The sequence below is a fragment of the Panicum virgatum genome, chromosome 5N, assembly GCF_016808335.1.
Source record: "Panicum virgatum strain AP13 chromosome 5N, P.virgatum_v5, whole genome shotgun sequence".
Classification (NCBI taxonomy): domain Eukaryota; kingdom Viridiplantae; phylum Streptophyta; class Magnoliopsida; order Poales; family Poaceae; genus Panicum; species Panicum virgatum.
The window spans coordinates 71,122,844-71,140,057 of NC_053149.1; the positions used below are offsets into that span (position 1 = coordinate 71,122,844).

The window sequence follows — 17,214 nt, forward strand, 5'->3', positions numbered from 1 at the left end:
GGTTCCATCTTTCAATTATTGCGCGTTAAGCAACCACAAATTCTTTCTTATTTCTTTTCGATCGGTACACCTCCTTCTCTCTCTCACACACACATCGGCAAAGATCTCCTGATTTCTATTTGCTCAATAAAAAAAGAGCTCCTAATTTCTATCACACACAGAAAAGAGAAAAGAGAGAGATTTGCATGAAGGAAGATGTGGCATGAAACCCAAAGCTAGCTGATTAGGTGGGCCGAGAGTTGCAGCCCAACCGATTGGATGCGAATGCGATGCACCGCCACAGCAAGGCGCTCGCGTCGCGTCGCGTCGTTTACTATCGTCTTATCCGCCACGAAGCAGCTGGTGTGGGTGGCAGGGCAGGGCAGGGCAGGCACATCCCGACTTGGCGGCCACCGTACCCCAAGCCGAGCAACCTCTCCCCTCGCCATGGAGGCCCTCACCGCGACGCCTCGGGCGCTCTTCCCGCGCGCATCCCCTGCGGCATTGATGGCAACGGCGAGACGGGCGCCATCGGCCCGGCGTCGCTGCGCCGCTCCTGTCAGGGCCTCCGCGGCGGCAGCGGAGCCGGCCGGGGAGGCCAAGCCGGCTGCGGCTCCGAAAGCAGCCGGGGACGATGGCGCGGCGGCAGCCGCGCCCAAGAAGGTCCTCAAGAAGAAGCCGGTCTACTCGAGTAAGAGATACTGTATTTTATTTTTACCGGATAGCTAGATGCATGAGCTGCGAATTAAATTAAAACCATTGTGATTGATCGACTCTCTGTCTACTGTATCGTGTCAAATTAAATGATGATGAGATGAACTCATCAACTGAACCTTGCATTGGATCCTTTATTCTCTCTCATGTGCCTGCCTGCACTGCAGTGAAGAAAGGGCAGATTGTGCGCGTGGACAAGGAGAAGTACTTGAACAGCATCAATGTGCGTGAGTTAGTTCAACTTTCAATTTGCCGTCGAATGTCTCTCTCTCTATCTCATATATACACTATACATATATACAAATCGGTGACTGATGCACATGATCGATGTACTTACGTATTTGAATTCAGTACCTGTCAGTTGGGCATCCGCCCTTCTACAAAGGCCTGGATTACATCTACGAAGACCGCGGCGAGGTAACGAGTAACGAATTTCTCACTGCTTCATGCACAGTTCAGTGATGAGCTAATCAGCCATCAGCAGCAGTTCAGCACATATAATCATCACCGCCCATTCTTTCTATGTTAAACTTGTGCAGGTATTGGACATCAGAATCTTTGAAACCGGAGAATACGCCCTGGTCAGTCACTCAATTTGTTTCCAGCTAGCTAGCTAGCTGCTTCATTCAGCTTCATTCATTCCTGCATGCTCTTCTATCTATTTGCTTGCTCTCCCTGCAGCACAGAGCACATTATGTGTACAGTATGTTCTTCATTATATTCTCAGATGAAACCATATATGATTTGCTCATCTCATCATTTCCTGACGTACGCGTGCAGATCGCGTGGGTGGGGATTCCGACTCCACCGGCATGGCTACCGACTTACATGCTCATCAAGGTATCCTATATCTTAAATTCTTAATACTACCACTTTATCACTTGGCATTATACTCTGCTGCGAGTACTACGTTCCCAGCCGATATATATCAGCAGTAGATTAAGTTACATTAAATCAATTGCCATTATATATGCATCCATCAGTCAGGAAATAAAGCACTCATCTCTCTCGTGCATGTGATGGTTTGCAGTCGGACAAGCTCGACTACGAGAGGATATGATGGCCGGCGCCGGCCTGGCAGGAGGCCTTCAGTTCAACGATTCACCCCACGGAACGGAGCACGCCATCGCCTGATCGCCATGCCACATGTTCAGTCTCGTCAGGACACAGTGTTGTACATAGATGCAAATGCCAACACAGTGTTGTACTGCACTTGTGATTATAAACTCACATTTTAAATTACTTTTGCGCGGATTTTAGGACTCTGAGATGGAATGGACAGGTTCCAACATAGAGAATCTAACCAAATACTCGGTTAGCTACTTTTTTTTTTAAACACTGGTTATAGAGGAAGCTAGCATTATTTGGCCACTTGGGCTTGAGAGGTGATGAGTAAACATATAGCTTTGTAAATTTTTGCTAAACATGCAGAAAACCGATATCAAGGTTCTATGCAGAATCGTTGGGCTAGAAAAAGAAATCTTTTTTTTCGAGCAATATCGGGGGAGATCCCCACCTACTATTAATTGAAAATTTTACATTCAGTTGATTCCCGGCATTCCGGGAAGGAGATACAGGGGAGAGGTTTAAGAGAGAAGAGTTGAGGAAGCGGGAGGATTACATGTTGCGAGCCAAGCTCGCCAAACCCGTAGTTCCTGTCTATGTTTCTTGTATCGTCTTGTCCAAGCGTCGAGATCCAATGCAACTCGTTTGAGAACCTCGCGAGGCGTCGAGTCGAGCTGATCGAAAATCATAGTGTTCCTAGATTTCCATATGTGCCAGAGTAGCAGGAGAAAGAAGTCCACGCGGAGTGCATCAGGCAAAGCGACTCCAACGCCAACGTTGTTAGGATTAGTCCCACATTGGTTGTGGGGGGAGAGTTGAACCAACTTAAAAATGGAGGAAGTCTCTCACCTCTTGGGCTAGCTTTTGGGGTGTAGTAGGACTTCCTCTGGGTGTGCGCCTGGTTAGGCCAACTCTCCTGATTTTGGGCCAATATTTGGTATTCAGAGCCGGAGATGAAGATCGGCGACTCCCCGAAGGATGACGCGCCCCCTTCACGGGGGAGGTTCCGAAGCTGTCGAAGGTAATGCTGTGGAGACGGCCGCGCCGACCGCGGCAAGGATCGACGGGAAGTCCGGGCTCGCAGCAAAGAAGAACCTAAGGAGGCGTGGGACGCGGTGAAGAAGATGCACGCCGGCGACGACCGTATGAAGGACGCGAGCATCCAGCGCCTCATGAAGCTGCTGTGAAGATCGAATTCTCCATGTCGTGTTTAGGGGGAGATTGTTAGGAATAAACAAGCCATGGTGTGTGTGCCGCGCTGCGTCGCATCGCGCCGGGTGTGTTCGCGCGTGCGAGTCTGTAGGCAGCTCGGCGTCGTCGAGTCCAGGGCTGGTGCGGCGTCGCGGTGCGTCTGTGTCGTGTAGAACAATGCAAGGAAACGGACTAGTGGAATGCAAACCGCACAGGAAACAGACGCCATGGAAAGAGTCCTACCATGGCGAACGGGTGAAGTGACCAATGCTCCGTGAGACCGTGACCGACATTCTTCTAAGGTGGCGCCGTGATGGGCCGCCATAGCTTCCGGCTGCTGCCGCCGCCGCCGCCGCCGTCCATGGTCTGAGGCTATGCCCCCGAGTTTGGACGGCCGAACAACCGAGGCCTGCGATTGGTTCGGCGGCCAGTACGGCGCGGGCCCAACGCGTCGTCGCCGCACTCGTCCCCGCGGCACACCCTGGCTGGGCTGGCAGGAGCGCCGTCATCGCGCGGCGTCCAAGTTCGGTGCCTGAGGTCTCGCCTGGCGCGCCGATGCCAGTCACGACGACCTAGCAGCTTCGGCTCACCTCCTGTCCAGGCGGCGCATCCAGTGCGCGCGGCACCAGGACGAGACCCTCGCCGGAGGGCCGGCACTTCCACGAACACTTCCGGTCGCGCTCCCGCCATGACAGGCCGCTGTCGCCGAAGCGAGCAAGTTCTCCCACTCACCACAGCGTTCGGCTGCCGCCCGCCTAACGAGGAAGAGGGAGATCCTCCCGCGCAGATCTGGGCCGCAGAAGCCCGATTGGACGGCTGATAGGTGCCCGGGGGGCGGACGGTATTTCAAATACCGTCCACCCGGTTGGTATCTGAAATACCGTCCGCCTTGAGCCACGGCGTCGGCTGGGCTCGCCGAACTCAGGCCGCCGTTCTTAGCTTCCCGCCCCTTCGTCACGAGCACGAGCACCTCGGAGCCTCGCCATCTTGTACCTAGCCGGCGCGTCTGGTGGTTGTGTGAACTGTGATGGCCGGAGACGAAGGGGCCGCCCGCGACATGGCGCGCCGGGACGGCCGGCATGGCGCGCCCACAAACAAAGCCCCGCCGAGAGAGACCTAATTCCGTGGCCTCCTGCTCTCCGTTTCGTCGCGCGCGCCGCCGACCCCGCGCGTGCGCGACCGGGGCCTCACGCCTCTGCCCCCTGTGGAAACAACACGCAGGTGCAGGTTGCAGAAACAGATGATGTCGCGGCGAGGACGATGGTGGGCATCAGAGGCAGTAACGAACGAACCAAGTCTCTGCCATGTTGGCCGGCGGCAGTGGCTCCGCCGCCATAAGCAGCAGCCAAACCGGGCCGCGGCAAGTTCGTTTTTTATTTTTATTTTTTTACCTGGCGCGCCAATTCCACGGCGGCTTCTGAAGGCAGCGGCACCGGGACGGCGGGACAAGCCTCGTCGGACGCCGGAATGGGTGGGGCTTGCCTGCACTGGAGCAAGGGTGGAATCTGGATATGCGCCACGGCTTGACGAAGGCCAAGTGGCCAACTATGCGTGCTCTGGGCTGGAGGCTTGGATCAGTTGCTGCATGCTCTGACTGAACCTTTGGTGAATCCCACTCAGGGGCAGGAACTGCTTGCAGCTTCCATGGCTTGCTCTGACTGAACCTATGCAGGAAGACTAAACGATGATCCATCATCGCGTCCTATAAGTGTCAAGCAACACCTACAAATCAGTAGAACCTATCTGTGATTCCTGATCGAAAGCCACGAAGACTGTTTTCAGTCGCAGCAAATTTGAAGGAGCATAATTCACATAATTTTTTTGCTAGAAATCACAAAAAAAATGTTATGTTGTCGTGTACTGACAAGAGACAATGTATTGAGGTCACAAAATAACACCTGGTAACTTTGTTTTCAGACAAAGGGAGATTGCACACACATTTTTTTTCTTCGTAAGAGTCTATGGTCCTCAAATAGTATCGTCTAACACTCTTAACCAGGTTCTGAGATGAGATACCACAGTTCACCGCTAGGCCTAGTTACAAAAGACTAGGCAAATATGCCGGTTGCTACGGATAAAGTTGGTATAAATCTCGAATTATCTATGTGTTAATTTGTAGAGATCTACGTGATTGAGTTGTGGATGGAATGTTAGTTCGACTCATATATTGGATGGACTAAGACCTACCTGTAAATGACGCAAACAGTAAACTAAAAATTTAGATAGATATATATAGAGAGAGTAGATATGTGTAAAAATCAACTATAACATAATTTAAAGTAAATTTTGAAAAAAAGAGAAAATACTAGATTGACGATTAGAGCTGTAATAATCAATTTTCTTTTGTTAGCTAAGGTTTGATATAATTATTATTAATATCGATATATGATGCAATTCTAGTGAGAGTGTCATTTAAACAAAGATTTAATTCGACAAAATATAGCGATGGTGTGGAGGGATACAACGAGATTTGCACACTATAATCATAAAAATTGAGATGATTTATGTCTATGAGAATAATTATTTTTATGAAAATGAGTACAAGCTACTTCATCATGTCAAAGTTAAATAAGCTTTTACTATGTTTTTATAAAAGGTTTCTCTTGAGAGTTGACGGGGATTGAAAGGGATGGAAAAAAAAAACCAAACGCACCGGTACAAAGGGAGTAAAGTAAACTCGGAAAAGAGAGCCATGGAGGCGAGGGTTGCAGGAGTGCCCGAAGACGAGGAGTCCGGCCTCCTCCCTCGCCAGTCCGCCGCTGGCCGCCGGCCGTCCTCCCGGGGCCCCCGCTTACCGCCTCGACCGGCCGCGACGGTGGACGGCCCCCTCGGGCTGCCGCTGGAGGAGGCGGAGGGCCACGCTAGGCGCTTCTTCCTATGGGGTTTCGCGTGCCTCCCCTTCCTCTGGGCCATCAACTGCTGCTACTTCTGGCCCGTCCTCCGTTCGCCGGCCGCATCCTCGCCCACCGCCTTCGGCCCCATCCGCCCCTGTGAGACTCCGACTCCCTTCGTCCCTCTCCTCGTCTTATCTCTTCGTTCTCGTGCGAAACTGTGAAAGATCTGGTCTGTCGTAATGGTAGTATGTTTCGCGTTGGGGGTTTTGACCTGCTCTTTACCTTTCTGGATCGTACAATTTAGGTCCGAATCATCCCGTACTGCATTGACAGTAGCATCTTTAGTGATTCTCTTAGGGTGTTGGAAGCTGAAATGTTTCCATTGTTCACTAACTTTGTGCAGCCGTTTAGTTGTAGTCTTGTTGGGTTCTCCAGATATTAACTGAAACCTAGTACAGTATGATTCTGGACTTAGATCAGTTCGTCCTTTTTTAACTGGAGGCTACTGCCTACTGTTGATGTGTTATCCTTAGTTCAGGAAAATTAACTGAAGAAGAATTTAGTCTATTGCCTACAGATATTAACTGAAGAAAAATTAACTGCAGCCTACTGCCTACTGCCTACTGCCTACTGCCTACAGATATTAACTGAAACCTAGTACAGTATGATTCTATCTTGACACTTCAATTTTGTCTGCTGAAGCACATTGTTACTTAGTATTGTTGACCCAAAAGCGCACAATGAGTTGGGAAATCCCCTGAAGAAGAATTTGAGTGACATGCTGTTGGAAACTAAGCTGTACAAAGTAATCAGGCTAACAGCTATATGTGATCATATTGCCATTCTTTGCAATTGAGTATTGCTTCAGATAGCAGCATTTTGTATGTGCGTCTATGAATTCGAATGCTGAACTAAATATTGGAAGACACAACATATTCGTTCTTGTTATGACAGTATTGAGGGCACCATTTTTTTTTAAACCATTTGATGTTTTCCAGTGGCATACTGTTATGTATTGTTGGTTGTTACGAGGTTCACTAGGATATATCCCTATGGAGATAAGAGATTGATCCAATCTGTTTCATCTGAAATGGGTTTCACTTTCTGACACCTCTTTGAGAATAGACATCTGATTTAATAGAGCCATAATACTCACATGAGCTAACCAGTGTAGTTGAACTCTAGTTGTTTTTTGATTCAATATGCAAATTATAAGATTGGACTTTCTTTGTTAGCTGGAGGGCAAACAAAAGATCTCTATTAGAGGTTATTTGGATTTAAATTAATTAAGTTTACATGGAACCCTTTTTCCATGTTTTTTGTCTTATCATTAGAAATAAATGTTGTGCTATCCTCATCAGCTTAACTGCAGTATGAATGTTATTAGTTTACTTTTCACACAAGATCAACTGCTACCCTCTCTATCTTGTGGTGGCATTGTCATTTTCAGTTTCTTACACATGTGAGTATTCTGTGCAGATGTTGTGCGATCAGCGATTGGCTTTATCATCTTTTCTGTTGTTCTGATCACTTGGGCCACAACTTTTATTGTTGGAGGCGAGCGATTGTTTGGACCAGTGTGGAATGATCTAGTTATGTACAATGTCGCTGACAAGCTTGGCCTTTCTGGATTCATGGGATAACTTCCAATGGCTCCAACCATCTCATTGGCTGTACTCCAACTTTGCTTTTCTCTGGAGATTGGAGAAGATAGTTTCCTCTGCGCGGGACTTGGTACTGTTTGCTGCACTCTAGTGTCAATGATGACTGGTTAGACTGAAGGGTTAGTGTGGGTTGTGTTGTAGAAAGAAGGGATTGATGATGCGTGTTGAAGAGGTTATGTCACTACTATAGATCTGATGGATAATGATTTTGTATTACTAGACATCCTGATATGCATTCTGCGATATGAGGTTGCACTGTGTTTTATACGTCCAATTGTTGCTGGAACTGTAAATCTGTAATGAATCAGGTATCTGTATTCCCTCTTTTGAACCTGTATACTAACCTCAGTGAATTAACTGTACATTAATTACACCTTGACTCCTGGATTTAGTCACCGAGTCTCATTATAAGTAGCAGGTGCCTGATTCCCAAAAAATTATGTTTGGCCCATTCCCAGGTAAAAGAATTTGCGATGCATCCAATCAGAAACTCTGCTGGCTTGTACTTACAAAGCAATCAGTTTAACTGCTGTATGTCCAAGGTTCGTAACTGACGATGGAATATCTCGATTAGAATTTCAGGGTTCACCATCGTGTGCTTATTGTAGATAAAATATAACCCAAAAAAATGCATTTCGGCCCAGCAGAACAAAAAATCAGAGACGGTTGCATTTCGGCCCTGACAAAAAATCATAAAGAAGTTGCGGTGAGCGTGGATCGAACACGCGACCTTCAGATCTTCAGTCTGACGCTCTCCCAACTGAGCTATCCCCGCTTTGTGCTCTGGTAGTTGAATGGCTTTTATATATCTCTCTGGAGACTTTGGAGGACGGCCAAAACCGCCCGTATGCGGCCGCTCCAGCTTCTTCCAACCGAAATTGACCTTTGAACATTCCTAGCATATGATGCAGCAGCAACAGATAATATAGGCATCGAGAAATGTCAAGATCGAGAGAGGCTTGGACTGGAAGCAGTTTGATCATGTGTTTGTTTGAAAGATTCAAACTTGAGACAGGCCGGGTCTAGCAACGCACGTTCTGATGTTGGGTTTCAACTTTCAATTCCTAACCCCTTGAACAAGTTTTGGACCAAAAGTCAGATGCAGTGGGGGAAAGTCAATAACTGTCTGTACTCGATCTGTTGGTCGTGTCAACCATGGTGGTTCGATCCACGTACGACTCGATGTTACAGCTGACGAATGGGACGGGTCATCAAAGTCAATAACCCACCGTACCGGTATTACTCTCCAAAGTACTCACATGAGCTGGTCTTATTCAACTGCAAACCCACTGAGCCAGACACATTGTTTGGGATCATGGTTTTGTCTTGCATATATACTGTCCACCACTAGCTAGTAGCTAGTATGTCCCTAATTATTAAGGTTAGAAAAAAAAACAGCAGGAAGGAACCCCTATTAAGAGTACGTAAACCATAAGTATTAGTTAGTTAGTTATATATTAATCATGCAAGGTAGGTAGAACCAATAATGGACCTGCATGTTGTGTATATACCCCAGAACAATGTCCTGTAAATTAGTTAAGTGTTATATGTATAAGCTCCACATGCATATATTTAACAACAGTTTGCAACCACTATTGGCAGCGGCTACTTGTACTGTCCTACCTATCTAGCTAATTAACTGGATCAGTGTCCGTTTATTTCTTTCTTCCCAACAACTGATGATACTCCCTTCATCTATTTTTATAAAGCGCACACACATATATCAAAACTCAAACTTTGCAATCTTTAATCAATAATTTGATTATTATTTTTTATTTTTATAATGTAAACTTTATACGATTGGATTCCATAATCAATATACTTTAAGTGATATAATGTATGATAAATAAATGGTTAAAGTTATTTGGAAGACTATACCATGTTATACTATGCCTTATAAAAATGGACGGAGGAAGTACTACAATATTTTCTATGCTACACCGGCCGCCCTATCATTGCAGTGGCGCAGCGCACGCAGCGATCGAGCAGGTAATATATACTAGCAACTAGCTATTAGCATATGAAAGCAACAATAATAAGTAACCTGCTAGCTGCAGCAGGTAAATTAATTAGCCTTATTAATTGACACGGCCGTACTATATATCTCTGACTCTGAGTGCAATGCAATCACCAACTGATGAATCGATATACCATGATGATCGATGATGATGGATCATCATTTTGTTTAAATTTGTTCCATCCCCTGATGAAGATGATCGATCTGTAGTTAAATATGTACGTAGTGGGCAAACAGCTCATCGATCAGATGATAATAAAGAAAAGTTAAAGGGCTTGCAAATTGCCGAGTTGGATCATTTAATTATATATAATTTGATCGCAAGCAGCCTGTGTACGTGCAAGCAGCCTGTGCGACGATGAAGTGAAGTCTACGAAATAAAAGTACCCGGCCGGCTGTCGAGCACTGATGCAGATCTGGTGATAGCAGGTGAACCGTGATTGGTGAAAGTGGCAAATATGTTTGCCAAAAATGACTTTGAGACGACCGGACTGTAGTTGTCTCGGCTCTACGGGAAAAATGAGCATTCGTTCTGTATGTCCGGTACTAACGTGCGAAATTAGTACCGGTAGAAATTTCCGGTTCTGGCCTTCTGGGAGGCTATTTAGTACCGATCGGTGGCACCTTTTAATACTAGTTGGTGTTTTGATCCGGTACTAAAATGGTGCGGCCATTTAGTAATGGTCAATAACATCACCCGGTGCTAAATGGTGAATTTAGTACCATCGGTATGTTGGTTCGGTACTAAATGGTCTTTCATTGGATTACTTCAAAAGAAAAACATCTCCCACCTAATCATATGTGATGCATAGGTGAGATGGTAATAAAGATACAAGCGAGGCCGAAGGTTGTGGATTTGAATCCTTGCGCACGCGCATTTACCTGGAGTTTCATTTTGGTCACTTGATCCAAACAGGAGGTGACTAAAATTTAATGGTTGCTTTTAGTCACTTTGCTTTACGAGCTAAGATCCAAACAGGCTAGGATCCAAATAGGCTCTTAGTTGTCGTTAATTAGGAGTACGTGGCACTTGTGCGTCAGATTATTGTCTCGTTCGCGTGCATGGGGACAACAAAAGTAAGCTATAAATATAACAGCATGCAGTTGAGAGTTAGTCGTGGTTGGTGATTGATGATTGAGAATCAAGATTGATTATACTGCTTGATATATGATACTGATGTGTGTATTAGTAATTTATTAGTATTACTAAACACACACGCTAGTTGTACTGGATGCATGCATAGCATCAGGCAGCAAGCTAGCTAGCCTCATCAGGATCTAGAACTGAGGCAGTGTATATGTATTCTTTTCAATTCAACATCTAGCTAGCAGGTAATTAATATAAGGGCAGTATGTTATGTTATAAAATCGAATCATGGGCTACCTAAATCGAACAAAGCACGTAGTGACGGTTGATGTTTCGTCGTCAGAGCGAAAATCAACCATAGAACTCGATTCGACGCGAGGGGTGATCGGGCGCTGGTGTTTTTGTGTCAGTGCGAGCGGAGAAAGAACGGATGTTGGTAGTCGAGATTTTTTTTTTAAAAAAATTATATGAATCTCATGTACCGATATCAGCACTGCAGCTGCATTCGAACTGAAACATTGTTGGATTACCGTGGCGTGTACAAGTCGAACAAGAACTGGAGGTGGCCTCAGCTAGCTAGCCATGCATCCGGCGGCCATCGACCTACCATAACAATAACATGCATGCATCCTATAGCAGCTGCTCAGCAAACACGTGCATTTTAATTTTCCAGCCATTTGTTAAAAATTGATCAAGCAAGCAAAGCACACGTACGTTATTTGGTTGAATTTTAGATTAGTTGTATGTCGGCCAGCCAAATATAATTCACGTCGCATATCACAACCGCATCATATATACTACTATTGATTATCTTAATTAATACGATTAACTCGATCCCTCCTATATATTAATTGAACTACATCTATCATCACCATGTCAACCCAAGAAGCCCAAGACAGCGACCAATGCAACAACAAAGGACTCGACAATTGATGACGTCCATCATCCATCATATCATGTGCGCTTCTATGGCTAGAGGAACACCTAGCACTAGCAGCGTTCATCGTGCTTTTTCACCAGGCCGCCGCCTTAGCTTTTTCCACGCGGTTTGTGCACTACTTGTTTGGTTGAGACAAAAACAAAAACCACACAAGCAAGCTCTGAAATTGCATTGACTTGATACACACACAGCCCAATGTTTGTTTCTTTTGTTCAGGACTATTGAATCATGTACGTTAGTTGTGCCATCAGCTTGAACAATGCAAACTCTAGTACGGCCGGAGGAAAGGTTAGTTGCTTAACTTGAAATCCACACAATTAAAGAAGCATATATATACATGTTTGAAAAAAGAAGAAGTTCTAGTTAGCTATTTACGTACGGCGAGCGAGCAAGCGTTCACCTTTTGTTCTGGATTTTTTGATTAGTGTGTACTACTCCAATGTGTAAATCATCCCAACTTTTTTGTTGAAAGTCAAAATATTTTAAGTTGATCAAATTTATACAACAAAATACTAACATTTATGATACTAAATAGGTATCATTAGATTCTTCAATAAATATACTTTCATAGTACATCTATTTGGTGCTATAATTTTTTGTTATTTTTTATAATTTTGGTTAAATCTTGAAATAGTTTGACTCCCTAAGAAAATGGAAATGGAAGGAGAGCAGCAGATGGAGTACTTGCACGTACTCTCCGAAATTCAAACCAAAATACAAGGCGAAGGCGAAGCAGGACAAGGTTTGATCGCGGCGGTAGGAGAGGCTGCCGCGTGGGCCACAGCTAAGCACCGATCAAGGACGGAACGGACGCGCCGGAAATGTCCGTCAGACTCCGCGTGTGCATTGCAAGGCGCTCCTTCCGCGTTCCGTTCCGTTTGCGAGCGACCTGCTGGACAGTGGACTCCGTCGTCGACCTGCTGCAGGTGCTTTTGCACTAAAGTCCTCCCTGAACTACGTACGGTGATATTTTCTGAGATCAAGGTTATTAAAACGATAAAACGACGAAACGAATAGAGGGGAGATTTTAACGAAACGGTGGACGTTTTATCGTTTAAACGGACGTTTTAACGTTTAAACGCCGATTTCACAAGAACGTTTTCTCGTGAAAACATCGTTTTCACGACATTTAAACGTCGTTTTAATAACCAGGTCTGAGATTGTATATAATTATTAATTAATGCCTTTTTGGCAGCTCTAGTAATGTGCCAGTCAATTAAGTAGTACAAGGTGGCAGGCACGCTTAAGTACCTTCATAGAATTTATTTATAATCTTCTCCATAAGACTATGGAATCAACATGTTTCCATAATACCAGTAAACTATATTTGCTAGGGTTTACCTCCTCTAAAATCAATCATAAACACTTGGTTCTAAAAGAAATCAATCATGAAAAGCAGCACGTCCTAAGAAACATCGTCAACTCGATTATAGAAGATAAAACAACACATTTTTGAACTATCAAGACATCGAGAATCATAATAACTATACCGTTCACATATTCTAATCTAGTAAATTGCAATACACCTATGATCACTTATAAAAAGTCAAAAAAGGAGGAATTGATTATTTCACAGGATCATGTGGACAAACTGATTCCATGATCCACACTTTTACTGTATTTTCTTTCACTCCCAATAATGACATAAAAACCACATATAAGACCAGCGTCAGTGCATACTTTCATTGCATTGCACTGTTACCTTTGTAATTTCCCCTCCTTATAATGACCCTACTATGTCAGCAAATCTAACTATACAAAATAATAAATGTGAAGAATTGATTATTCCACTTAGCAGCTGTCATGTAATCTTAATAGCACCCCTGATCACGCAAAGGCAAAACAAAAGCAAAACAGACGAAACAAAAGGGCGAAAAAGCAAAAAGGAGAGGACATCGAAACCGAAGCGAAAAGGCCCAACTACTCGTTCCATCCTGGCTCACCTCCATTCCATCGTCTGCCTGCCTGCCCTGCCGCCTCTCTCTCCACGCGCCTTCCGCCGATCCCGCCTCCGCCTTTCATCTCCATCACCGCCTCACCGTCGCCGCCGCCCTATTCTGCCCCGTCCCCGAAGCCGAGTCGGAGAACGCGCGGGCCAGCCGTGCCGACCAAACACGCGGCGGCCGTCGCGTCGGCGTCGCCTTATAATGGACGGCGACGAGCCACCGGAGCGCACCCTCTCTGTACGTCGCAGCCGCCGCTAGGGTTTCTCGCGCGCGAATGGGCTGCACTACCTCACACGACGCCTTCGCCGCCGCGGTCACCTCCAGGGCGCGCCGCGCCTACACGTCCTCCTCCTCGCGCCCGCGGGGCGGCGCCGACCCCGCCGCGCTGTGCCGCGAGCGCGTGGCGCTCATCCGCGCCGCGGCCGACCGCCGGTTCGCGCTCGCCGCCGCGCACGCCGCCTACTTCCGCTCGCTCGCCGCCGTCGGGGACGCGCTCCGGCGCTTCGCCGCGGCCGCGCTCGCGCCGGCCACGCCCGCGCCCGGCGCCTCGCCGGTGCTCAGGCTCCCGCCTTCCCCCGCCAAGCAAGTCGCCGCGTCCAGCCTCCCGCCGTCGCCGTCCTCGTCCTCCACCGTCTCACCGCTCTCGCACTCCCTCTCGGACGAGGACGACGACCACGACATCGAGGACGCTCTCCATCACGCCAAACACGGACGCGGCGGCGGAAGCGACAAGGCGGCGTCGTCGTCGTCCACGAGGCACCACCACCACTACATGAGGAGGTCGTCCACCGTGCCCACCGTAGTGTACGAGGACCCCAACGCGCAGGTCCAGTACACCCAAGCCGAGACCAGCTACGGCTACGGCTACGCCTACGGGTACGCGTACCCGTACGGGCCCTACGGCGAGGTGGTTGAGGGGCAGGGGCCGGAGCCTGCGCCGATGCCTCCCGGACCGCCGCCTTCGCCGCCGACCGCGGAGGTTTCGCCGTGGGATTTCTTTGACCCATTCACGCAGTACGACCAGTTTATGGAGGACTACTCTCGCGGGAATCTGCCAACCAACAGCCCCAACTACGCCGAGCTGAGGAGGATGGAGGGAATCCCGGAGCTTGAGGACGAGGCGGAATTGGAGGCCAAGGCGGCGGCAGCGACATCCAAGCCATCGACTTCCGGGGTTGCTGACCAAAATGCAAAGGGGAAGGGACCAATTGCCGCCTCAAACGGCAATCCTTCTGGCGGCAAGCTGCAGAGGAAGGTATCGGAACCAGCTCCTGGTGCCAAGCTACAGAGTAAGGAGGGATCGGAGACAGCAACTGGTGGCAATTTACAGAGGAAGGGATCGGAGACTGCTCCTGATGCCAATGCTGAGGCGGGGATACCGGTGTCCAGGAACGACCCAGTGCCAGGCAATGCCAACTCGAAGAGCAAGGAAGGGGGCAAGAACACGGCTAGCATAAGGGGTACTGTTAGTGGCGACATTGATGGCAGCAGCACCAGTGGGAAGAAGAAAGATTTGGCCTTGGATGAGGAACAGTCCATCAGAGCAGCAGGAGGTGGTGATAGCCATGGCAAGTCAGTGCAGTCGGTGGTGAGCAGCGAGCCATTCTCGCCATTGCATCATGGGACGAGAGATGTCAGGGAGTCAATGGACGATGTCAAGGAGCTGTTCGACGAGGCGGTAAACTGCAGCACAGAGGTCTCAAGGCTGCTGGAGGTGGGGAAAATGCCTCCCCGGAGCACCCCCAGAGTTCTTAGATGTGGGTGATGCATTGCTTTATTTGAGTGCAAACATACTTGAATTTTTTTTACCTTTGCAGGTTGTGTTATATTATATGCGCTAGTGCAGTAATGTAAAACCATTCATTTCTGTTTTTTTGGCAGACATCTCATCCAGAGTGGTTGATCCTATAGGTCTTACCATGTCGACATCGTCTTGCCTCCCAAAACCACATGGCAGGAAATCAAGAGCATCAAGCAGCAAGGCGAGCACTTCAGCCTCGTCAAGTGCTGGTCGAAGAAATGGTACTGGCCACCTCTCATCAACTCTGGAGAAGCTGTGGGTCTGGGAAAAGAAGCTCTATCAGGAGATTAAGGTATACACCTGCACTCCCATCGACAAAAACTTATGACTAAAGTAGCTGTGTTAGTATAGGGCGAGAAACTGTAGGTGCTATTTATCTGATTTACTGCCAAATATGTGTTGAACGCCGTTAGGTGGTTGTTCTAGGATGAAGAGAAGCTACGGATGCTGTATGAGAAGAACTACAGGAGATTGAAATCTCTGGATGAACGAGGAGCTGAATCAAGTACAATCGACTCCACCCGGCTGTCGGTAAGGCTTCTACAGTCCAAGATCAGCATCAACGTTAGAACCGCCAATGCCTTCTCGTCAAAGATACAGAAGATTCGAGATGAAGAACTTTACCCTCAACTGGTTGATCTCATCCAAAGGTATGAATATTCCTTCTTTGAATTGTCTGGTATTCAAAAGATCAAATTAATTTAATGCAATATGGTTGCTTGTTCCAAAGTACAGGTTCAGAAGATTGTGGAAAGGGGTTCTGGAATGCCATGAGAAGCAGCTATTGGCCATACATGACAGCAAAATTAACCAGCTGAAGGCGATGACCATAAGCCAATCTGGTGCTGCTTCAGAGGCCTCAAGGGAATTGGAGAGGGAGCTCACAAAATGGTATCGCTGCTTCAACAAGTGGATCAGCTCCCAAAGGTCTTGTGTTGAGGTGCTGAATGGATGGCTCAAGAAATGGCTCCCTGAGGCACCGGAGGAAGAAGATACAGCTGATGGAGTCCCACCTTTCTCTCCCGGAAGGCTTGGCGCGCCACCTGTATTCATCATCTCAAATGATTGGTTCCAAGCGATTGAGATCGTCTCCAAGACTGACGCACTGAGAGCAATCGACCATTTCTCTAAGCTTGTGCATGAATTCAAGAAGAGCCTGGAAGAAGAGCAAAGGCAGAAGCGGAAAGCCGACCATGCTTCCAGAGATTACAACAGAAAGTGCGAGGTTTTGCAGGGAGAACTTGGACTGAGTACCACGGAGAACGCTCACTACAGCCATGATGACCGTGTAATTGACCTGGAAAGGTTGAGGAAAAGAAGGGACGAGGAGAGGACCAGCCATGAAAAGATCTTAACTCATGCTCATGTTGCAGCCTCAGCCACTCTGCCGATTGGTTTAGTCCCTGTGCTGCAACAGATCACCAGCTTCTTTCAGAAAAACCAGCAGGTCTACATGCGAATCAGAATTCAAGGCACCTGAGCCTTCAGACTGAGTAGAATAGATTCTAGTGAAAGATTTAACACACCAGAGTTCATTTACAACAGGCACATTTGCGGTTGATGCGGCGATCAATAGTAGAGCACTTTTTGTATAGAATTATAGATGACTTGGGATTAGGTTGTTTAGCTCTTACAATTCGTGCAGAATGTTAGGTTCTACATTACTCTGACTCATGCTTTGTACAGGGTAGTACCACTAACTATCGATGTATCATTCAGAGGTTTTAGCGATTAATTATTTATTCTGTACATGGTACAAAAATAGTCACTAGTATCTGTGTTCATGGCTTCATGTACCAGTTATTTGAAGCACAAATTAGTACTGCAACCAATGTTGATTTTAACTCATGCAGTACCCTACTATAAATTATGTGTCTTTTTTTTTATCACTAACCATCTCCCAGCGAGTGCACGAGGGATTTTGTCAGCCAAAGTGTGGATCCGTCGAGTGCCGATGACTATTATATATAGGCCTG

The 17,214-nt window shown here is 47.1% G+C and overlaps 3 protein-coding genes and 1 non-coding gene across 6 annotated transcripts; 3 read left to right on the top strand and 1 right to left on the bottom strand.

Annotated features, from left to right (window-relative positions):
* The first annotated feature begins 279 nt into the window (after positions 1-279).
* LOC120675788 (NAD(P)H-quinone oxidoreductase subunit O, chloroplastic-like) lies at positions 280-2,064 on the top strand. 2 transcript variants are annotated; one of them, XM_039956998.1, is made up of 6 exons: positions 280-670; positions 861-916; positions 1,045-1,110; positions 1,233-1,274; positions 1,474-1,533; positions 1,724-2,064. In XM_039956998.1, the coding sequence occupies exons 1-6, from the start codon at positions 427-429 to the stop codon at positions 1,751-1,753; spliced, it is 498 nt and encodes a 165-aa protein (XP_039812932.1). In that variant the 5' UTR covers positions 280-426; the 3' UTR covers positions 1,754-2,064. The 2 variants fall into 2 exon arrangements, with proteins under 2 accessions (XP_039812932.1, XP_039812931.1); XM_039956997.1 differs by lacking the exons at positions 1,474-1,533; positions 1,724-2,064 and having other exon boundaries at positions 317-670; positions 861-1,110; positions 1,233-1,454.
* A 3,523-nt stretch (positions 2,065-5,587) lies between these two features.
* On the top strand, positions 5,588-7,818 carry LOC120675605 (probable gamma-secretase subunit PEN-2). Its single transcript, XM_039956805.1, has 2 exons — positions 5,588-5,939; positions 7,263-7,818. The coding sequence occupies exons 1-2, from the start codon at positions 5,642-5,644 to the stop codon at positions 7,424-7,426; spliced, it is 462 nt and encodes a 153-aa protein (XP_039812739.1). The 5' UTR covers positions 5,588-5,641; the 3' UTR covers positions 7,427-7,818.
* A 331-nt stretch (positions 7,819-8,149) lies between these two features.
* Positions 8,150-8,222, bottom strand: TRNAF-GAA. Its single transcript has one exon. It is a non-coding gene; the product is annotated as a tRNA-Phe (tRNA).
* Positions 8,223-13,431: 5,209 nt separating this feature from the next.
* On the top strand, positions 13,432-17,060 carry LOC120673423 (protein ALTERED PHOSPHATE STARVATION RESPONSE 1-like). Of its 2 annotated transcripts, none has more exons than XM_039954248.1 (4): positions 13,432-15,194; positions 15,319-15,530; positions 15,665-15,888; positions 15,974-17,060. In XM_039954248.1, exons 1-4 carry the CDS (start codon positions 13,712-13,714, stop codon positions 16,716-16,718), a joined length of 2,664 nt encoding a protein of 887 aa, XP_039810182.1. In that variant the 5' UTR covers positions 13,432-13,711; the 3' UTR covers positions 16,719-17,060. The 2 variants fall into 2 exon arrangements, with proteins under 2 accessions (XP_039810182.1, XP_039810183.1); XM_039954249.1 differs by having other exon boundaries at positions 15,349-15,530.
* Positions 17,061-17,214: the final 154 nt, after the last annotated feature.

Excerpts from the sequence above, each read along its gene's own strand:
- LOC120675788 (XM_039956997.1), top strand. The coding sequence starts at position 427 with ATGGAGGCCCTCACCGCGACGCCTCGGGCGCTCTTCCCGCGCGCATCC. Across the intron at positions 671-860 it reads GAAGAAGCCGGTCTACTCGA|TGAAGAAAGGGCAGATTGTG; the intron begins GTAAGAGATACT and ends CCTGCACTGCAG. Across the intron at positions 1,111-1,232 it reads TCTACGAAGACCGCGGCGAG|GTATTGGACATCAGAATCTT; the intron begins GTAACGAGTAAC and ends AAACTTGTGCAG.
- LOC120673423 (XM_039954248.1), top strand. The coding sequence starts at position 13,712 with ATGGGCTGCACTACCTCACACGACGCCTTCGCCGCCGCGGTCACCTCC. Across the intron at positions 15,195-15,318 it reads CACCCCCAGAGTTCTTAGAT|ACATCTCATCCAGAGTGGTT; the intron begins GTGGGTGATGCA and ends TTTTTTTGGCAG. Across the intron at positions 15,531-15,664 it reads AGCTCTATCAGGAGATTAAG|GATGAAGAGAAGCTACGGAT; the intron begins GTATACACCTGC and ends TGGTTGTTCTAG.
- LOC120675605 (XM_039956805.1), top strand. The coding sequence starts at position 5,642 with ATGGAGGCGAGGGTTGCAGGAGTGCCCGAAGACGAGGAGTCCGGCCTC. Across the intron at positions 5,940-7,262 it reads CTTCGGCCCCATCCGCCCCT|ATGTTGTGCGATCAGCGATT; the intron begins GTGAGACTCCGA and ends TATTCTGTGCAG.